Source organism: Grus americana, chromosome 9 (assembly GCF_028858705.1).
Source record: "Grus americana isolate bGruAme1 chromosome 9, bGruAme1.mat, whole genome shotgun sequence".
In the NCBI taxonomy this organism is placed as follows: Eukaryota; Metazoa; Chordata; class Aves; order Gruiformes; family Gruidae; genus Grus; species Grus americana.
The window spans coordinates 29322325-29344985 of record NC_072860.1 but is presented as its reverse complement, the minus strand read 5'-3'; the positions used below and the strand labels follow the sequence as shown (position 1 = coordinate 29344985).

The following is a 22661-nucleotide window of genomic DNA, read 5'->3' as shown; positions in this document are numbered from 1 at the left end:
AAAGAAAGTCTCTGTTACAAAAGAGATTCATGAATCTCATGCTGAGGTCTCTTTTCTTGACTGTGTCTGACTGACGGGTGTATTCAGCAGCACTCTAAGTGTAGGGTCAAAGTAAGAGGCAAAAGAACAGAGCGCTGTGGATGCCTAGTCGGAGGCGTTATGAGTCATCTTGGACATGACGATACCCTACTTCACACCAATAATTCAGTGAGAAAGGCCAATTCACAGACATTTCTGAGCATGATGGGGATCTGGCTTCTTCACTAATCCATAAGGAATTTTCCTTCAGTGACTGTCACCAGAGGGAATGTAAGAACAGAGTATGGCTGTAGAAAAAGAAACTGAAAACAGAAAGTATAAGAATACGGGAGGCTTGTAGAGAGACTTTCCCAGCCTACAATTCTTTGTGATCCAGGGACCTCCTGAGAGGTTCCATCTCTGCATTTAACTGTTCTTGAGGGATTCCTCCTCCATGAATCTCTCCAGTTGTTTCTTGGATCACAATATCCCTTCCATAGTCTAACTTCATATTGTGAGAAGAATCTCCTTTGTACTGACCCTGCCACCTGCTCCTTTTGTTTGATGCCTCCTAGTTCTTGCCTGCAAGAAAGAGTACACAGCCAGTCCCATCCCCTCTTCCCCACGATACCCAATTTCATAGGTTCTCTTACATCTCTTCTCAGTTGTCTCTTCTTTTAGCCTGAAGAGCATTAGTGTATTTAGCCATTCCTCATACACAAGCTGTTTCACCTTTATTTGAAGTTTTTCAGCTTTCCCCACTACACTCTGAGATGGAAGGGACAGAGCAGCAGTGTTCCAGGGACAGGCATGCTGCATTTATTCTAACAGCAAAGTTCATTAGCTACAAAGACAAGGATGAACCACAACCTGATTGGTCACTGCTGCAAATCCCACAGGTCTTGTCTTGTTAGAGAGCAAGCCAATTTCTTATACAGAACATCATCTTCAAACACAAAATGAAGTCTCGTTTCTAGAAAATCAAATAAATTTCCACATCTCTGGTACAATATAAAATTGGTACCGATGGAAAGGGGGGGGACATACCCTATTTAAATCCAGCTATATGATGAGAAAACTTAAAACTTCAGCATACGTATCTATTTACATGCTGAAATATGTCCCATACCTGTAATCCTTGTCTTGAATCTCTCTTGTACAGAAACTGTATGCAGTACTTCTTAATATGCAATCATGCACGCCCGTGGTACGATGCTGTTCTCTTTCCGGTAGGCTTACGGAAAAGTCTTCCTCTTCACAGCAAACTTGTACATATTTGGAGACTCCTATCAGGTTTCAGTCCTCAACTCTGACAAAATAAAAAAAGTTCACTTTTTCATCATAACCAAGGTTCTTTCATAACTCAGTATTCACCTTGTCCTCCTGCAAGCTTCTCCTACAACCTTCCAGAAGCTGAACACTGGACTTGTGACTTCAACACAGGTTACAATTTCTATTCAGATGAGTCAAGTAGCTCGTAACTCCTCTTCTTCCAGTTTCCAGTCTATACATGAGTGCAAATGCTATTTATTCATCTTTTTTGCAGAAGTTCAATTAACCTGTGTTTGGCACAGTGCTATGAAAGAGATATGAAAGGCAAAAGAGAGTTGAAAGGCAAAAATACTTTTTAGAAAGAACTAGTCTTTTAAAACTTAAAAAGAAAAAAACTATTTCCCAAAGAAATCAAGGAGGAAATAAGAGGGATTGGAGAAGTTTGAGGGATTCAGATCAACTGATATGCTTCTTAAGAAATTCCTAAAACAAATTTTCACAAACCAGCTTGCCAGACTGGATGTCTCAAGAGTTCTAGTTCAGCAACGTATTTGCCAAATCTCTTCCCTAAAATTTTCCTCCTGCAATAATTATACTGTGGCCTGTGCTTTCAGAAAATGTATTTAATGTACTCTGAACCCACACTAGAGATATCTGAAGAACTTAAAAGTATTCAGAAGCACTAAAAGCTCATGAGCAATATGCAATAATGTTAAATAGCTAGATTTAGGTACCAAGAGTTACATTAATAAAAGCAAAGCGGCCTCAGTGATACATTGTGCAAGATGATAAAAGAAATTATAAAAAAAACCCCTCCTTAGAAACAGCTGTCTTTCCCACCTGTTCTGCTGCATTGCTAGGGAATTTGAGAGTACCCTTTATATCACCACCCACTGATGCAACCATCTTACATCTACTCTTTCATCTGTGGCTAGCAGCTGTCCTGCACCTCATCTCGCATTTGTCTTGTTTTATTTATATGAAGCCTTTGGGAACATGGAATGTTTCTCATCAGCATTCAACAAAGGGACGGGTAGCTGCATAGCGTACAATTTTGATATATTAATAAACAGAATATACAAATCTTTGTGGGAGACTTGGGATAAGAAATAACAGACAGGAAACTATGATGACAAAACCAATGGGTGCTTCATGAGTCAATGCCCAACTACACGGTGGTTTTCTAACATAAACTAATATACAGTAGATACTGAGGCAAGGCGCACACGTTTCATCTTGTTATGTGGGCAACATTTGCACCTTGGCCACCTCTGAAATTTTTTCTTGCCAAATTATCTTTTCATTGGGAGAGGACAAGGAGTTTAACTGAAACTACAAAAGCTCTGCCAATGCAACGGGACTTTCTTACAGACATCTTCATTATCTTGCACTTGTCGCTGCTGATTTGCTGCAGGACCCTTTGCTGAAACACAACTGGCTCCCACCTGTAGATCCAAACAATCCAAACCGAAAAAAATAATTAGTAGGCACTGAAAAATACACAGCTAATCTACTAATTAATTGTGCTAGTTAGAGTAGTTTATGGCATTAACTGGAGACTGAGAAGTGCCGAGAAAAGCGCCAGTAAAAGGTCTCCGCCGCCCCTGCGTGTGCAAGTTCTGCCCGGGGTCGGGTTCCACGCCTGGCGGAAGGTGCAGGACCGGCGGTAGCGCCCGGCGCCCCGGCCCACAGCGCTCCCTCCCGGGGCCGGCACAGCGGGCCGCAGCGCTTCCCGCAGCTCACCCAGCCGAGCCGGCCGCGGCGGGCAGGCAGCAGGGTGCAGCCCGGCCAGGATAGCGCCGGGTGCGAGAGGCCCCGCAGGCCCGAGCCCGCGGAAGCCAGGGCTGAGCACCGCCCGGCACCACCCCAGCCCCCGCCGGCGCGACCCCGGGCAGCCCCAGGGGCCGGCCCAACCCTTGGCGGGGGTGTGGGGGGGGGGTCTGCGTGTGCCAGGCCAACAGAGCAGCGGGAGCTCCCGCATGCGGAGCTGCAGCCCTCGGCCCGGCCCGGCCCCGCAGGCCGGAGTCACCGCCCGGGGAGGCGCCGCGGCCTCCCTCGCCCGCCCCCTCCTACTGTGCGCGGCTTCGCTCCTCCCGCCGCCGCCGGGCTGACTCGCTTCTGAGGAGAGAGCGGGAGTTGCAGCCTTTGCGCGGCTCCGGGCGGAGAGTGCCCGGCCCTCCGGGCCCGGCTGGGCTCGCCTCCCGCCGGGGACCGTGGCGAGAAGCGTCCCGGGAACGGCCGCCTGAGGTGGCGGCGGAGGTGACCCGCCAGGCCGCGGCCCGGCTGGGTAGAGCGAACCGGCCTGGGGCGGGGGGCCGGCCCTCCTCGCCCCCGTCCGGGCCCTCCCGCACGCTGCCGCCTCCCGGCTCGGCCCTTGCTCACCCGTCCTCACCCGTGCTGCGTTCTCATTCTCCTAATTCTGGGGAAATTCTGTAAACCACAGTTTACAAGAAAGCCTGTTTTTTAGAAGAAAGCAAAACACCCCCACCCCCCAGGTCTTAATTTTTCTGGAACATTGCATGCGATTCTAGCCATCGCATTTTGAAGTATTAAAAAATACCTGGTGGGGGGTGCAGGCATTGCTGATGATACAGGGAAGAGTAAACTTTGAGGACCAGGTAGAAAAAAAGCATAAGAAAGATTTTAACTGAAGTACCACACTGAAAATAACGTTGTTGGGACGCCCTCCTGACAGAACTCTATAGAAACGGATGTGAAAGGCTGAAGTCCCAGGAGTGACGTATACACCACTCACCAAGCAGAACACACCAGCGCTGGAATCCTTCTCAGGTGTGCCGTTGTCGGTGCAGCCTGAACTGACTTTCTGAACTCGGCAGAGAAACGAGAAGGCCCATGAGTGGGACTGCTCCATCAACTTGTCTGGGAAAGCCAGAGTTGTGATGTGCTTCCTCTGAAACAACTGGGGATTTCAGTACATCGCAATCTCAGGGAATCCCTCCCCGATGAACGGTTTTATCACACCTCTTAGGTACACAGGAGCGGCAATCTGCACAGAGCACTGCTGACCAGCTTGGAAGGAAAAAGATACCTTCCAAGATGTGAGTTGGCATCATTAGGAACAATCTGAATGACCTTTATAAACAAACACACATTCGGTGTTTATGCCAAAGAAACGTGATTAATATTTCTGAGTAAATATGCCATGAATTAACAAAGACATTTATCAAACCAGAGTCAGAAGCTAATACACTTTGCCTTTCTGTTTGGTGGAGGTTCCAGAGCTTTTTTATGTAAATGCAAGATATTGTTAGGAGCATTCTAACAATTAATTAGAATATATAAGGGCATGATTCAAGGAAGAGTATTAAAATTATTTAACAGTTGCATTGGATCTTAAATCACTCATGTCAGGTACCATGACAGTAAAGACCAGATAGTCAAATACAAGCCCAGGATATTTAGGTTTCATGGCTTGTTTGTAAGACAGAAGACAGGTATTTTCTTAATGCAGAATTTAAGAAACTTCTTGAATAAGGGATCAGTCTGAAAACAATGCACTATTTAAGTCCCCAAAACAGAACTTAACAGCAAATGGACTTGATCCTAACTCTTCTGCTTAGAGGTAACTGTATTAAATCATAACAAAGCAGAAAGCCAACCGTATCCTGGGCTGCGTGTCCAGCAGCGTGACCAGCAGGTCAAGGGAGGGGATCCTGCCCCTCTGCTCCGCTCTGGTGAGACCCCCCTGCAGTGCTGCGTCCAGCTCTGGGGTCCCCAGGACAAGAAGGACATGGAGCTGCTGGAGCGAGTCCAGAGGAGGCCACGGAGATGCTGCGAGGGCCGGAGCACCTCTGCTGTGGAGACCTCAGGCTGAGAGAGTTGGGGTGGTTCAGCCTGGAGAAGAGAAGGCTCCGGGGAGACCTTAGAGCCCCTTCCAGTCCCTGCAGGGGCTCCAGGAAAGCTGGAGAGGGGCTGGTGCCAAGGGCAGGGAGTGACAGGCCAAGGGGCATGGCCTGAAGCTGCAGGAGGGGAGATGGAGATGGGATGTGAGGCAGAAATCCTTCCCTGTGAGGGTGCTGAGGCCCTGGCACAGGGTGCCCAGAGAAGCTGTGGCTGCCCCTGGCTCCCTGGCAGTGTTCAAGGCCAGGTTGGATGGGGCTTTGGGCAAGCTGGGCTAGTGGAGGGTGTCCCTGCCCATGGCAGGGGTGGCACTGGGTGGGCTGGGAGGTCCCTGCCTACCCAAACCAGGCTGGGGCTCTGTGATTTGTGTTAGTGAGTTATGAATTACAAGGTGCCACTAAAAGAAACAAGTAACGGTTGCACTGGGGAGCATGTTGTAAGCATTTTAAATAAAACCGTAACCATCACTAACAGCCAGAACAACTACTAATAAACCGAAACATAATGGTAAAACAACCCATTTCATTTGCTAAGTGCTAATCATTTAATTCAGTATGTATGCCTTTTGCATAGAATAGTATGTCTGTACCTTTATTCCAAGCAGTGATACACAGTTCCCTGGGAAGCACATACCAAAATCCTCCAAAGAAAAAAAAGAAACAATTTTATAAACCAATATGCATCCAAAATGTTTAAGCTCGTTTGTATTTGTTTTTCATGTACGAGATCAAAGAAATAAAAAAAAACAGAACCAAACTCTGGATACAACAGTTTGATCCGATTGCTTTTGATACATACAATCTATTGCAAGGTACTCAAAACCAAATGCTCACACATGTCATATAACAAAATGAAAAAAAGTAAATAAAAAAGTTAAAGCACTAGCATGTACATGGATGTAGTATATTAGGAAACAAGTTTATTTGAACAACCATATTTTTCTGTATTTAAAATAGACATTTTTAATCCTTCCCCCAAACAGCATTTGTTCTCAAAAAGTCAAACCCAAGCCCTCCACAAGTTACATTCTAACAGCATTACCAGACTAGAAACTCTAATTAACATCATCCTATTACTTCTGTATCACCAAGACTTACGTATGCCACCCTCAGTGATGGTCAGCAATAAAACTGTCCAGCTGGCACATTTATTGTATTTATGCTACAAGTAGACAGTGTACACTTAGCAAAGTAAAAGTTCAAAACCTGAAATAGTACAGCGAAATATTTTCAGCCATAAATTTAGTTTCATAAGAATTACATATGCTTTGAATAATTAAAAGTTCTGCCATAAGCCTGTTTAAAGCCAGAAACTTAGAAAAAAAGAAAACTTTAAAAAATATTTTATTGTTGCTGCACTTCATCTGATACATCCTCTCCATTACAAAAATGAAAAGCTAACAGTGTAAAGGATCACTTTTAACTTATCCATGATTTGGTTCATGGATGAGTAAAGATCTGACCTAGGATTCTGGCAGTTGTTTTAACACTGGAAGTAATGCTTCACATAGCGCTCTCCTGTTCCAAATCTGCTGCTGGTTTATTATGGAAGTAACATGGAAGCATAGTTTCTGATTTTTTTACTTAAGGTCTTTGAACCAAGACACTTAACCACCTGAAACACCAATGAAAGAGGAATCAAGTTTGTAGCTTCACAATTCTGATAAACATGTGACCTTACTAGAAAACTGCATCAGTTTTCACTGTGAGAAGTACGGCCTTCAGTTGATGAAAATCAGTGTAGCCGCACAGAAGTCAGCACAGGTCAGCTAATGCATGCCAGCCGAGCACCTGATCTGCTTGGAGTACGTTTTGTTACGACAAAACTTAAATTTACAGTAGTACAGACTTACTAGCAAATGAACAAACTGCATTTTCTAAACATAATCTAATGATGAGCAATATCAACTGAATGATACTGGAGCTCAGATCTGCAGCTACTGTAAATTGTTCCAGCACCGATGGCTTTCAATCATGCAGTGCTGACGAGCTGACAACCAGATGCCAAAAATTCTCCAATTCTTTTACCAAAGTCAGTCATGTCACTAAAGAACAAAGTCTTAGGACCATCTGTTTTTTTCATTTAGGCTGAAAACCTGAAGAAATCCTTAAAAGAGAGAGATTAATCATAATTACAGTAATATTGGTCAGCCCTGCCCGGTCCCCTGTTTGTTGAAAAGAAATTTCTGCTATCTCAACAGTTAGTGCTAGCAAAAATAATTTAAAAAAACAACAAATAACCCCTCCAAAAGAATAAAAGAAACACAATGCCCATTTGGTAATTCAGTTCTGTGCAGACGCAACTCTGCTGCCACATCTCATCATCTATTAAAAAAACAAAAACAAACAAACCCCAAAACATAAAAAGAGCTACTTTTCCCTATGTAATACAACTTCATGACTTTAGGTCTTCGTCTTCCATCTCTTTTTTCAATATTTCGGTGTGTGTGCTTTTTGTTTTCCATCTTCTGATATCATGTACACTCAGCAGTTCATCACTGACAAGGAAGTTTACTGTATCGAGTTCTTCTATCACGTTTTTTACTCAACACTGGTGATTTGTTTTCCGTGTATCCCTCTCTGCAGCCACCCTTCCCGGCAAGGCTCTACATTTGTTACACAATCATTTGTCTTCCAAACCTACTCCACATTCCCATCACTTCACCTCTGACCTTTTCACCTACCTTCGCCCAACCAGATGGAAAAAAGTCTTTTGTGCTCAATATTCTGGTGCATCGGTAAGATCTTCTTAAGTGTTGTCAGACCCGGCAAACACACTGAGTGCTACGTACATCTCTTCCTCTCTCTACACAGCCCGCATTAAGCTTAGAGAAAAGTTTTAATGCCTTTCATAAAAAGACATATTTTTCAATATAAAAAGCTTAAATTCCTAGATTATAAATAATATAATTCAAAATATTTAAGAATTTTAGGACTTCATTTGCATTTCAGGGGAACTGCAAGCTTAATGTCCTTGATGCCTTCTCAGTCCCAAATTGATAAAAAGTATTTGTAGGATATACAATAGGTAGAAAAACACAGAACACACCCTATGTCCTGTACACCAATTACAAAAAGTGAGCGACTTCAAACTAAGCAACTTTACCAGACAATTTACAATACTGCTTTAGTACTGCCCTGATAAAGTTACCATTTTTTTTCATGTATACAACTACATGTATTTTGACATTGTCAGTTAAAAACATTACTGAAAACACCATGAGCAAGGGTTTTTTCCCCACTGCATATGACATTAACAAGTTGTGCCACATTTTTCAGACCTGATTTTAAAAGCATGTTCTTGTATTTAAGATACTTGGCACAGAATTTATATATGTATATATATATAAAATTGTTTGTTCATGTGTTAAGTTACAAAATTGTAGTGCTTAATATAATAAACATCAAAATCTAAGATCTTTTAAAAAAATGTTTGTTTATAATACATTGCTTTATTTTTAAAAGGCAGCAGTCAGTACCAGTCTGGTTTATTTTGCAACAATATTGTAGTGTAAAAATGTTGCTAAACTATTCTGGTACTTTCAGATTGGAAGTATTTCTTTTCCAAAAGCTATACAGTAATATACTGAAAGAAGAAACTGCAATAGTACTGTTTGTGCCTTTACAAATATATAAGGAGAATTATTGCAGCTGATATGGATCAGATTTAATCTACATTCCATACAGCAGAGTTTTACTAAGAAAGAAAAAAAGATTTTTAAAGCCTAAGTTGATAAAAAAAGCTTCAGATACTATTGTCATAAACATAGTAATAATGGTCTGATGCTGTGCACATGTTTTTGAACCAAGTGACCTAGTAGTTAGCTTTTGTGATTCATGAAGGGTTTGTGATGTTAATCAATACCTAGGAGATCAGTCAGGGACGTGCACAAACACCACCACTTTCTGTCCTTACAGCAAAACATTTCTGCCTGGTCTGAAAAGGTAAAGTATACAGATGTGTAAAGTAGCGTGCTTTTTTTTTTTAAAGAGGAAGAAATATAAATGCATACATGTATTTTTATATATATATGTATGTATGTATTTTATATTTAAGTTAATGTCAATCAAATCCAGGCAGAGATTAAACTGACCATAAAGATGATGCAACAAAAGTCATTAAGGCAGTGAATTGTATCTCTAGAGGATTTTCAGATATTCTACCTCTATCTCAAGAGGAAAAATAAATGTTGAATTGCATTGTAGGCCGAATTAGCATTGAATGATTACAGCCAGGTAAGGAAGGGCTCATTTTTGTTGAGTACTGACTCCACATCGTTGAGAATAGGGATCAAGTCTTCTGACTCTAGAGTCCCAAGATCAACATTTGTTCCTGGAAGACAGTCGAGGAAATCAGGGAAACGTGTTTGTTGTGGATTTATGTTCATTGTTGTCTGTGCTATAGTTTCTCCTAGGAAAAGTAAAGAAGAACTTTTGAAATACCAAACTCTGCTTGTGGGTAATTTAAAACAACACAATTGATATAAAAATTAGACTCCCCCTTTCCAATAAGCACTTGTGAGCGTTCCTATCCTCTACAAACGGTACCTCAAAACCTATTTGCTTGCAGAATGCCTATTCTTGTAAGAGTTAATTTCATATCCTTACTTTGCTCTCAAAAGCACAAAAGGCCTTTTCCAGCAGTGTAATCACCACTTGGGAAACACGATTGTTCAAAGTCCAGTAGTCTGCACAGGGAGCGATGCAATTCAGTCTTATGTAAACCCTCTATCCTGCCCTCTGCACAAGGGTGAATGCTGTCCACGGGGCGTAATTGAAAAAAAGTGTTTTACAGCAATTCAGCTCTGCAATATTATACTACTTTTTTTCATAAATTAGTAATAACAAGCACAAAAATCTTTAATAGAGAAACCTTTCACTCTTTGCATTATCTAGAACTTCTGATGACTTCAAAAGGAAGTTTAGGTGAGGAAGTGCTGAGAATTTCACTATCTGGAAAAAAACTTGTTGATTTCCTAAAAATTTATTTCAGTATTTTAAACACCACGAGGACACTGATATAAAAATAAGTACATACCAAAACCTGAACTAGCTAAATACATTCTGTTTGAAGGCAAATCCAACTTTGCCACTGTGAGAGACTTAGTAACGAGACTGATTTCCCAGAGTAATTTGTACCAAGAACGTAACCCAAGAACAGATTTTTACTCCTCCTACCTTGGACTAAGGTATGAAAACACAAATTAAGATTCACATTTTCCAACTTTTACTTATTTTGTTTAAAATCAGTCTAAGGTAAAAGGGTAGAATCTGGACCTAAGTTAAAGCTGAGAACCTTCTAGGCACTAAGTACCGTTTAGGCATTTGCCCCCCCAGTCTCAGTCTGTTCTCTTACATAGGAAAGCGAGAGATTATTGTTCATTTATGCAATTATAAAACATTACTGGTTATAACACAAAGTTATACTTTAAGCTAAATCAGAGTATTCTACCTGTATCCATCTCATCTACGTTGCTGAGGAAATCTTCAGGTGTCGTTGGTATACTGTAGCATCCTAGTCCCAAGCCACTATCTGTACTCTGTTCCCTGGAATGGTATGGCCCACTATAAATAGAAACATGAAAAAGCCTCAGTAAAGATGTTCTGTTAGACATAGTCCCCGATCGTGGTGTTTGAAAAAAGACAGCACAGCAGGTTAGATATTAAAGTTAAATACTGAGTCATTAAGCCTCATTCTCAACTGTTGGCCACTAATGCGGTCATGTTACATCAGCCCAAATAGAAAGCAACTGAAGTGAGGCTTTTATATATAACTCTCTAGACAAACACACTTCTGAGACTCTAAAAAAGCTGAGTTAGTTTATACGTAGGTATGGTACCTATTCTACCTAGAGTCTTCTACATACACCTACAGTCCAATTAAAACCAGCTGTTAAAATTTGTTTGCTTTTTCTAAGATGCTTTCTTGAAGTATAAACTGAAAGACTTCAGGTCAGCCACTCGTCCGTATCCCCTGATCACAGTAAGTACAAAAGATGATGATACAGGAAACGACTTCAGAGAGACCGCTTTGGAAGTGTAGAGAAGGCAACAGAACCAATTGCCTAATGAAGAGGACATGAACTTGCCTGTTCAAGAAAGGATCCGATCCATTATTTGTAATAGGCCTCATGTCTTGTGTCATGGCAGGTGCATTCACAGCTGTCTGAACCGGGGCCATGGGGCTTTCTGAGTCCATGGGAAGTTGTCTGCATAGGGCGGCTTCCTGACAAGGCAAATAAATACAAAGGAAGGGTTATTCCAACAGCTCAGAAGTACTGCAGTCTTGGAACAAGCAAACGTGTAATATATACACATCTTCTTACTTAGGAAAGTAATTCTAAACAATATAACTGATGACTGTTTACACTGGTGTGAAGAAAATCATAATGTAGACAGACGGCATCTTTCACAGCCACCCGCGTTGGCTTAGAACACCGCACAACGTACCTCTCAGTTACCACCCCAGCTGGAAGCCAGTCCCATAGTTCGGACAGCAGGCAGATGTGTTTCAGGACTTTCTAATCAGCATCACTAAACCAGAGATACTCTTTGCCTGTTTAAACTAGCTTTGCTCTTTTTGTGTCATGCAGATCACGAAACGCTCATAAAAATGGCTTTACTGGCAGAGCTGCCACATCGGCAAACTCTAGTGAGGGGCAGCGGCAGACAGCCAGGGGAGAGTCAAACCTTCATCGAGCACAACTACCCGCAGAACGACTGCCCCTCTACAGCCCGGCTGGCCACAGAGATAATCCCTCCAAAATCAAATTACTTATTTTATAACTTCAGACACCTCGTGTGTCACCTCATCATAAAGCACTGGTAGGCCTGCGCATTACAACCGATTATTGACAGCCTGTCCGCGCCTCATGGGCCAGCTAAGTCCAGCTGAGGGTTTTCACGTGCATACTAGAGCTGTGTAACACTCAAATGACAGTATCAGTTTACTGTTCAGTGAGAGAGCTGGAGTAGCAATAATAAAGCAGTTTAAAACCTACAGACTCAAATTTATTCTCCCATGTATCTAACAGCTTACCTTAAAAGTGAAATTGCTCTCAGTTTAAACTGGTGCAAAAGAGAGCAAAACCAGGCACTGAAACTATGTGAGTTGCTACGAGATGACATAATTTGCTATATATCAAAGCAGAACAATATTACTTGCAACCATGAAGTACTTAACATGTTAGAAGAAAACCACTGGAACCAAGACTTTGACCCAATAATCTTTAGAATGAGCCTTCTGCCCAATAATAAGCACCTGCGTAATGACCTGTCGCATGTACGCTGTCTTTAGGATGACAAATGAGCAATGAGAGCCAAAGGAAACTTGTTTCAGAACTCTTCCTCAAAGATAAATTCTTCTAGCATTACCTTTGTGAAACAACCATGACATCTAGTGGTACAGCGGTCTGTACAAAGGTTGTTTGGCTCCGCAGGGATCTTCCAAACAAATATCCTAAGACCTTAAAATAATAAAGCTGTATCTGTTTTTTACCTAGCTTACTCAACCTTTTTTTTTTTTAAAATGAAATAAGCAAAGGAAATATTTCATTTAAATCCTAGAAGAAGACTTTTCTCCACTGAATCAGTCATTCATCCTCCCAAGTACAGAAAAGATTAACAGGTTTTTGAGGCTAGAATCACAGAATCACAGAATGGTAGGGGTTGGAAGGGACCCTTGGAGATCCAACCCCCCACTAAAGCTCCAGAGAAGGAGACTCCACAACCTCTCCGGGCAGCCTGTCCCAGGGCTCGGTCACCCTCAGGGTGAAGTTTTTCCTCATGTTGAGATGGAACTTCCTGTGTTCCAGTTTGTGCCCGTTGCCCCTTGTCCTGTCGCTGGGCACCACTGAGAAGAGTCTGGCCCCTTCCTCTTGACACCCACCCTTTAGATATTGATAAGCATCGATCAGATCCCCTCTCAGCCTTCTCTTCTCCAGGCTAACCAGCCCCAGCTCTCTCAGCCTTCCCTCGTACCAGAGATGCTCCAGTCCCCTCATCATCCTCGCAGCCCTCCGCTGGACTCTCCCCAGTAGTTCCCTGTCTGTCTTGAACTGGGGAGCCCAGCACTGGACACAATATTCCAGATGTGGCCTCACCAGGGCAGAGCAGAGCAGAGGGGGAGGAGAACCTCCCTCGACCTGCTGGCCACGCTCTTCTCCATGCACCCCAGGACACCATTGGCCTTCTTGGCCATGAGGGCACGCTGCTGGTCATGGAGAGCTTGGTGTCCCCCAGGACTCCCAGGTCCTTCTGGGATACATGGGAATATGATGTTTTACTATGTTTTCAATTGATCTCTTCACTGAGGACCGGTCTGGTCTCTTCATGAATAATGTAACAATTATTCCTTGGGAATTAACATATATTGGTGCCCATTAATGCAATTTTTCCTTTATAATCAAATTATCAATATATTCACTGATAAATAAGAATTTACATTAGATAGTACAATTATTTAGTAAGTGTTAAGAATATTCTGAAGATTCTTAATAGCTTATGTATGATAGCTTATGCATGTCAGTACATTTGTCAAGTGACAATTCTAATGGTGATGTTTCTATTTATAATTAAATCAGCTGAAGTCTGTGAAAATGTACAAGCCTCAGAAAGCCACAGACTGGCTTCTTTAACTGTCTACATGAAGATATCAGAAGTATTTTTTAAATATAAGAACAGGAACTGCAACAACACAAGCAAGGCTAATACTAGAAAGATAGCAAGAAAGAAAAAGAGAAAAGACAGCCAGAAAGAAAGAAATACAGAAAGGAAGAGAGAAGAAAAGGAAGACAGATAAAATGGGGCAGGATATACTTAGGTAGGATTTTGTTGTTGTTGTTGTTAAAGTCCAATCCAGCAATGAAGTCTCTGGTTTTGATGCTTTGGCAGTGCATTTTCAAATCTCACTGGACACTGTTGCACACTAATAAAGATAAGATCAGAATAGGGGGGAAAAAAGCCAAAAAAAAGTGCCTTACCCCTAGTTTGCCAACATGGAAAACAGATGTTGGTTATCATTCTAGTTGCTGTCATTTCTAAAAATCAAATGCTATTACTGAAAATAAATTAACTGAGAACGTCCTGTTGAAAACCCAAGTGTTTGCCTCTTTCAGAATATTGTGACTAAGTCCTAATTTGATGGAAATGATTTCTCTTTGCTACTTTGCACATGTGTTAATGCACTGAAAAAATGCCCCAATACCACCCGTTTTTACTGTAAGAGTGATCTAACATTGGAACAGGTTTCCCAGAAAGGTTGTGGAGTCCCCATCCCTGGAGGTATTTCAAACCTGACTGGATGCAGCCCTGAGCAACCTGCTGTAGCTGACTTTGCTGCAAGCACGGGAGCTGGACTAGACAATCTCTAGAGGTCCCTTGCAACCTCTACCATCCTTTGACTCTATGAATCAAAGAATGACTGTGCGCATACATACATCCTTCTGTACAAGATTCTGCTTTTCTGTTCTGGGCAACCTTCTTAATAATTTCTTCCCAGTTGTCATGCCTTTTTCTTTTTCAATTATCAGATTGAAATTCAATTGTATTGCTCAATACAACTGCACTGTATCAAACATAGGCCTGAAAACTTCTTGCCTGTAGGAGGTGGTGGAAAAACCTTTCTGTATCCAGCAACTTCTCAATGGATCATATAGTACAAATCAGTGTCTCAACTTGTTGGGGACTGTGTATGTGTGTGTTGGAGAGCAGGGGAGAGCTTGCCAAGCTCCCTGTTCATGAAAGAGAAAAACTGAACTAAAAATATGCTGCCCAGAAAAATATTAAAGCTGAAAAGTTGATAATAATGATTAACCACAGATGATGAAGGCTAACAACCAACTGTTCTACCAGAGAGCAGTGCCACAGAAAATCTATGAGGGAAAAGTCATGCACCTGTAGGGAAGAAAGGCCATCATTTAAGGGTGTATTTGCTGACAATTAGTAGGTGGATTCACAGCAAGAGTTTTGAAACTCTTTTGACTAAAAATGCCAGATGCCTAGCAGGGATGATATTCTAGTGCCTTGTGTTTCCAAAAAGGTAATGATGTATTGACAGCCTGAAGTTCTATCATCTAAGTAATTTATTTACATAATTGTTCTCACAGTACTGCCAAAGACAGCTTATTTCTGAGACTAGTGAATTCTATTACTCTGAAAGACCTGTATTCACTCCACTGCTTTCCATAGCCATTGTAGAAGTACCGTATTTAAGACAAAAGATGTGTAGGAAGAAAGTGAGGAAGGGTTCCCAAACAACACTGAAAAATCTGTACAATTCCATGGAATTATTTTTAAATATAGAAATAGATCTCTTCTTTACGGAGAACATTTAATTAAATGATCACAGAAAATATGAGGCTTTTCTCATTCCTCCTTTGAGCTCATTACAGAAGCACAAACACACCTCTCCACCCTTAAGTCTATGATTCCTCTGGTAGCTTTCCAAAACAGCAAAACACGAAGCACTAATAGAGATTTCTGAACCTCCAACTAATTACAAAATGCTGTTGCACATAAAATCAAAGTGCATTGCAGAAAACACAGTGCTGTTCACAAAGGACGTTTCACATCTTTAACCCTCCACGAAGTAAATATTCCTCCTCTCACACTGAGCTGCACAGGAATAGGCAAGAATTCCTTATAGCTTTTCGTTTCTCTTACAGGCTGACTCAAAAACTGCCCAGCCAAATAAACAACACTGAAAAGAGCAAATAATTTCCTACGTCTACTGCGGCTGGGTTGTTGCAACTAGCAAAAACCAACCAGCCAAAACTGCACCTGTCTGTATTACCTACGTTTAGTTAATACAAAGGCTGTGTTTGAAGGACACTCCTCCCAGAACAGCTTAAGTTCCAAGATGAGCTTTATCTAACATGGAGTAAGCCACTCAGCTACCAAGGTCAGTACGTTTTCCTGAGCGCTGAAAGCCCTGGGCACAATGTGCGAACTCTGGTGGAGGGTGTCCCTGCCCATGGCAGGGAGCTGGAACTCGATGGTCTGTAAGGTGCCTCCCAACCCCAACCAGTCTGTGATTCTCTGATTCTATGCAGCGTAACTGCAGTGAGCATGCTTAGCAAGTCCAATTCTAACCTCGAGTTGTTTCGTATTACACGAGAAGAATAACTTTCTGATAATGCAATGTCTTTGCCACTTCAATAAACAGCTATGTCTGTACTCGGGACAACTAATTTTACCTAAGGAGGAGCCAAGTGACAACAGAACGGGTCGCATTGCGGGCTAGATGCCCAAGTAAGTGCCAAGGGCAAGCCTACGTAGGCCAAGCTGAAACCTGTGCTACTGCAGTGTTGCAGTTACCGGCCGCCTAACCACAGGCTAGCCTATACTTGCTGCAACCACACGTTCTTCTTACAGGATAGACACAGGCACTGCCTTCCTCCAGAAAGACACACAGATTTTTCTATATCATATTGTAAGGTGAAAAATCTAAAACGTTGGTAACCCCTGTAACTTACTCCCCGTTTCCATGGTAATTTAATTTCCAGAAGTAGCTCAGTAAGAACGAGGGCTCAGAGACCTCGTTACTCCTATGGATCAGGTCGTTTATCCTATGGTCAGTAAGATGAACAGTTAGCCATTTGAGAAGCATTTTTGTTAAACTTGAAGGTTTTTCACTGAACTGCCTTCCACAAATAGGAAAGCATTGCAAAATGTCCATTCTTTCCAGGACATCGGACTTACTGCTCCTGTACAGAGTGCTGTGAATTTCACATGTATTTGCAGACCTTAATGCTGGCTGTTTTCTGTCCTGCAGCTGACCTGTGCAATCAGGGAATTCGGATAGAGGTCTCTTTGGAAAAAATGGTGCCAACTGTTGCTTGGTCCAACAAGGAGAGATTCATACCCGGTTTTATTAATCATGTCCCCAGATACAGTAACTGTCCCTCCTAACTGCTAACTGCAGCAGGGCCAACAATCCATTCCAGGAATGTTTAATCCACTACAACTTAGGTCTTGCAAAGCAAGACAATCTGTGAGCTGAAAAGCCTCCAGCACCCCAAAGAAAGATTCACACAGGCATTTAGAAAATCTAAGTTCCTGTCTCTTATTTGTTGCAAGAAACACTACATTTATTATAAAGTTACTTGACCTACTCTCACTTGGGGAATGCTGTGGCACCTCCCGTGTCTTTATTTCAACATATTGCATGTTGCTTATATTATTAATTGTGTACTTTATAATATGGAACAACAGACTCCTGCATACTGGAGTCAGAGTTAGGCTGGGGAAGCAAACAGAGTACTGGCTCTACCATACATTGAAGTGTGCTCCTCCTCTGCTGCTGCCTTATGCAGGTGATTTGTTCAGAAGTCACGTTACAATTTTGGTACTGCTACGGATGTTAGACTTCTTCACTTCTTTGATATTATTACAGCAATGGTCAATAGTAATGGATCAATTACACAGTCACAAAAGCTGTGAGACGGCCGGTTACGTCCTGTTTTCTATCCTAAACATGACTACAAGGTTCTTAATAAGACTGTTCAGGAATCTCCTACCCTAGGTTAAAAAGTCTGGCAAAACATATCAGAGACCTCTCACAGCCCTGTGCACGGCAATATTACAGTTGCAACCTACAGGAACAGCCTCAGCTACTCGAATTAGCTCTTAGCTCTCAAACGCAGGCGTGCCTCCTGTTGGCCAGCAGAGACGGTCCTCAGCATTTCGTTCAAGAAAGACCAAACGCCCATAATGACCTGCTTGGCACTACTGCATATGCGATTTTAAAAACCCAAAGGGGATTTTCAAAATAAATAACAAAACAAAATAAATTTAAAACCCCCCACAGTGCTCTGACATCACAAAGGCATGTCAAAAAGCTTTATCAGCGGTTATTTGCAAAAATCTTTAAAAGCTTCCAAGCTTTGCAGTAAGTTAATTATTCACTGCCTCCGAACACAATTCTGATGTAACCCCCTTTTTAGCTGTATGCCAGACAAATCTAGAAATTCATTGTCACATTTCCTGCAACCCTCCTTGGCAGAAATGAACGGAGCTCCATGCTTAGTTGCCAAACAGTCATTTCCAGCTGGGGGAGATGAGTGAGGGCATTTTTATAGTGAGTTTACATTGCTAGTCACTGCAATTTCTTTTCTGCCAGTTCTCAAACTTAGGGTGGAAAATGAGCCATCTAGATATTGCCTGTGCCGTCAATAAATCAGACTATGGGCCAGCCTGTGGAGTGGAAAAAGCACAGCAGGGCATTTTTCTGTTCAGGCTGTAGCAGCCAGTAAGGTTTTACTCTGCAAGGACAGAACAGTGATAAATCTTCCTCTGCATCCCCACACACCGCTCCTTCTAGTACATCTTTTGAGCCCCTGTATCCTTCCATAAATGTGCACGTATTTATGGAACAGGATCGGGGGATCAGAAAGGAACCTCTGAGGAAGCGTCGCCTTTTTGTGACTGTCTGTACCCTTCCAAACAAGATGCACAATGGCGAAGTGCTGGCACATCTTCCCTGCAGGACCCATTTCTTACTGACATCACCTCCAACTACTTCCAAGAAGCTCCTGAACAGCAAGCAGATTCTTCCTTTTCCTTTGGAAAGCTGACAAAACCAAATCAGTAAGAAAGAAAATTAACTCTTTCCAGAATGACAAAACCGAGTAAGGAAACATTTAAATATAACCTGTCATACTGGTTTTCTGAAATGCTGCCCTTCTTGCATGTATTCAGTCTGCAGTTCTACAGGCTTGACCAACTAAATGAAGAGGAGGACAAAGAAGGAAACAAATTCCCTAAGCAGAGAGCTTCCAGAACTGCATACTCCTCCCGGCTGGGTGTGCTGCTCCACCCCAGCAGCTGCAGCCCGGAATGGCTGTGGGGAGCCAGCAGCTGCTGCCAGGCTGAAAGGCAGCCCGTGACCCACCGAAAGAATTCCTCCCCTCTCACCCAAACTCTCTGCACCTCCTCGCAGTTGCTAGCAGCAGTGTGCACACTTACTCAGCGTTTTTGCCTTAGATAGGTTACACTGGAAAAGCAAAAGCAGCAGTGAAGGGTCAGGGCAGGATAACTGTACTTGAACGCTGATGACTCCAGAGGGATTCGTCGCGTTCTTCTCAGCTGCCAAGGTTCAGGAGCGCTCAGGTTACTGGCAGGAAGTTCACAAAGTTCCGTTAGGAAGGATGGGTTTTTCCCAAAGAGCTACACCACTTCTGAAAACGTTAGTAATGCAAAGGGATACTGTCCTGCTTTGTGTAACAGCGAGCTCAAACTCCCTAGGTGCAGGGTGGTACTGGGCACACTAAGTTGGAGGCTTGATTAAGTACAGCACAGCTGCAGAGCGTTGTGCACGTATTAGTTTCAAAGTAAAACACAGTCAGCAGAGCAGGGAGACCAGCCCTTGTGTAAATGGCACAACTGTTTTGAAGCTTAATTTGCTCTTGTCCTGAGGCAAGAACAGAGCCAAAGAGAGTAAAAATAGCTAAACACGTTGTTAGCATGATGACAATTACGACTAAGCTCATACCAGATATCCCCACTCTCTTCCCACACCCATCTCTGTTATGTTCTGAGCTCTTGACAGTAAAGGAGAAGGTATGCAAAAGACTTGATCACTGCTCGGGTCAGAGACCACCACCGTGAACGTCGTTCTGCACGCACAGGTAACGTATTATAATGCAACTCCCCAAAATTAAGGGTAATGACAATTGAAGATGGGCACAAGATGTCACCCCTGTTCAGCAAGAGCACTGAGCACTTGCTTAACTTTCAGCGTGTACATATATATTCAAAGATGATGGGAATAATCATGTGCAAAGATATCCAAGCGTTGCTGCAGGAGCTATAAAAGCACATAATTTTAATGCTCTTTGTTTTCAGATGCAGCTAGATGGTGCTGTACAGTTTGAAAATGTATTAATGATTTTTTGTTAATTACTTTTGTTAAGGATTTTTTTTAAAGTTCTTACACATATATTTAGAGGAAGGAGGTAAAAGAATAAAAAATATAAATATAAACGAAGCAAAAATATCGTTGTGACGTGTTTTTACCAATATTCTCACTAAAGTTTTTACAATTCTACTCATCAGACATCCATTTTCATTTTGTTATCAATCTCTCTTTTGCAAAAGCCTGCTACATGGTAGTATGTACATTCATCCTACATTTGGTCTTTCTGTGTGCACAAGATGAAGTTACGAAGGTTCCAGTGGTGCAACTGGAGAGAAATTTCACTGACACATAGTTTGTACATAGGAAGAAAAGTACAATCATATTGTTGTTGTCAGAAGTCTGTATTAGTATAAAGACCCACATCAAACTGCATTTTCTGTATATGAAGAAAAAAAAGCACTGTCAATACAGTTCTAATAACCTTTAATTTGGTGAGTGATTGCAATAATGTCTATTACTACTATTTGAAAAGTGATGTTTTTGGTAAAATGCAATTAAAAATTATTTCTTCTGAAACAAAAGCATGAAAAAAGAGCAGTTCAAATTCTCAATCATTACAAACATTAAAGACCTTTTCTTCCATTAATTTTACTGAGAGTTTTAAAACCCCCCAAACCCAACATATTTAGCAAAACAAACATTCAAAGGCTGCAGAGAGGCCTGTTAATTTGAGGTTTCCTCATGACTGCCGCATCTAAAAGATGACAAATCTTTTGTGAGCACGTCTCCCTTCTGGTAAATCTGCTCTGATCATCCAGATCTCTGTTTCAGGCCTACAGGTTTTAAAGAGGTACATGTCCCTTTCTTTGCTACCCACAAAGTCTTCCAGAGGTCACTGAGATGCTCCAGTCTGTCTCCATCACTCTCAGTCATTCTCCTCCAGACTTGGAAGAAAAAAGTGCATCACTCCATTGTGGCTAGTCAACCTATGACATATTCTCGGCTGCTCCTCCTCAGAGGGCATCTAAGCGTGAGGATCTTCCTTAGGCTTCTTTGTGCATTTTACACGAGTCACTAACATTTAAAAACATTACAGCAACTTATGGTTCTCTAATAAATCATCAGAAAAGTTCGGCCAATTGGTGTCATTAGTAACAAGCATGCTGCAAAGAAAGGTCATACTGTAGTTCTAAATACAGTATAAACACGTTACCCTAAAATAACCACAAATTATGGTACAATCCCAAAGGCAAAAGGACTGAAGGCATGAAATAGTAATTCCACAGAATTATTATTTCCAGAGAGGACGGAAGTAAGCATGGGTAACCTGGGAGGAATACAGACACGTTGTCCAAGCGCGCAGGAAGGACACAGAAAGCTAAAGCCCAGCTGGAATTGAATCTGGTCAGGGGAGGCAAAGACAACAAGAAGGTCTTCTCTAAGTACCTAGGTGACAACAGGGAGGCCAGGGAAAATGTGGGCCCACGGCTTTTCCTGTGAGGAAAGGCTGAGAGCGCTAGGACTGCTCAGCCTGCAGGTGAGAAGGCTCAGGGGGATGCCATCGGTGTCTGTAAATACCTGCAGGGAGGGCGCAAAGAGCACGGAGCCAGGCTCTTTCCAGCGGTGCCCAGGGACGGGACCAGAGGCGATGGGCACACGCTGGCACACAGGAGGTTCCCTCTGAACATCAGGAAACACTTTGTCACTGTGAGGGTGGCCGAGCACTGGCACAGGCTGCCCGGGGAGGTGGTGGAGTCTCCATCCTTGGAGATATTCAAGAGCCATCTGGACATGCTGGTCCTGGGCAACCGTTTCTGGGTGGCTCTGCTTGAGCAGGGGGTTGGAGATGACGACCTCCAGAGGTCCCTGCCCACCTCAACCAGTCTGCAATTCTGTGATTTTGTGAAAGTTACCATTTTTAAAGGTACTTAGAACTATAACTGCAGAATTTACAAGGCCACCAATAATGGTGTTATTCTTGATAAAACCTATTTTGTTCACACTGTTCCTGAGAAAAATAGGTTATTTTTTTTTTCAGGAAGCTGATTAATATGCCATGCAAAACACAACATCACCAGTGGAGTTGTCCGTAACAGAAGAAACACAATTGTTAAAACTTTTTATTTCCTTAAGGCAGTGTAAATGAAGTTACGTATCTATTGTGTACGATATGAGTCATTATATAGACCTGAAACTTAAGAAACTGAACAATAAACAAAACGTCTACAAAGAACCATCTCTGAAAGTCTTCAAATCAGAGCTATTCTTGTAAGATGTGAAAGTGATTTTATTTTAATTCAAAGGCAAAGGGTGCAAGTTATAGAATTGGGTTCAGAGTCAAGAACAACTCCGTATGTTCTGCCTTTATCTGCAGTGAAGCATGAACATGGTCTACTATGCAAACCAAGTTAAACTGAGAATTAATCAGTGATAGTTGCTCTAGATTTATAAACAGACGCAGAACGGAATTTGGTCTTTACACCACTATTATAGCTCGTAAGAAAGACTCCAGGTCTGTAACTCCTGACAGATGGCCATTTTGTGTTCTGTTCAATGGTAGTTTAGAGAAAAAAATGAAAAGTTCTATTTATATTAGCTTTGGTTACCCTTGGAGACTCTTGCACCTGGTAAAACTTTGGATGCATTGAATTAAA

At 42.2% G+C, this 22661-nt stretch overlaps 1 protein-coding gene and 1 long non-coding RNA gene across 2 annotated transcripts in view; both read right to left on the bottom strand.

The window, feature by feature from the left end:
* Positions 1-818: 818 nt before the first annotated feature.
* LOC129210047 (uncharacterized) lies at positions 819-3186 on the bottom strand. The gene is made up of 2 exons (XR_008578292.1): positions 2660-3186; positions 819-1594 (listed from the first exon to the last, which is right to left on the bottom strand). It is a non-coding gene; the product is annotated as an uncharacterized LOC129210047 (long non-coding RNA).
* A 2485-nt stretch (positions 3187-5671) lies between these two features.
* WWTR1 (WW domain containing transcription regulator 1) overlaps positions 5672-22661 on the bottom strand; it is an 85436-nt gene continuing 68446 nt past the window's right edge. The window contains exons 4-6 of the mRNA XM_054835585.1: positions 11240-11376; positions 10603-10715; positions 5672-9561 (exon numbers count right to left, since the gene is read on the bottom strand). Of these exons, the coding sequence (XP_054691560.1) occupies positions 9377-9561; positions 10603-10715; positions 11240-11376 (435 nt within the window). The 3' untranslated portion in view covers positions 5672-9376. The remainder of the gene's footprint in view (positions 9562-10602; positions 10716-11239; positions 11377-22661) is intronic.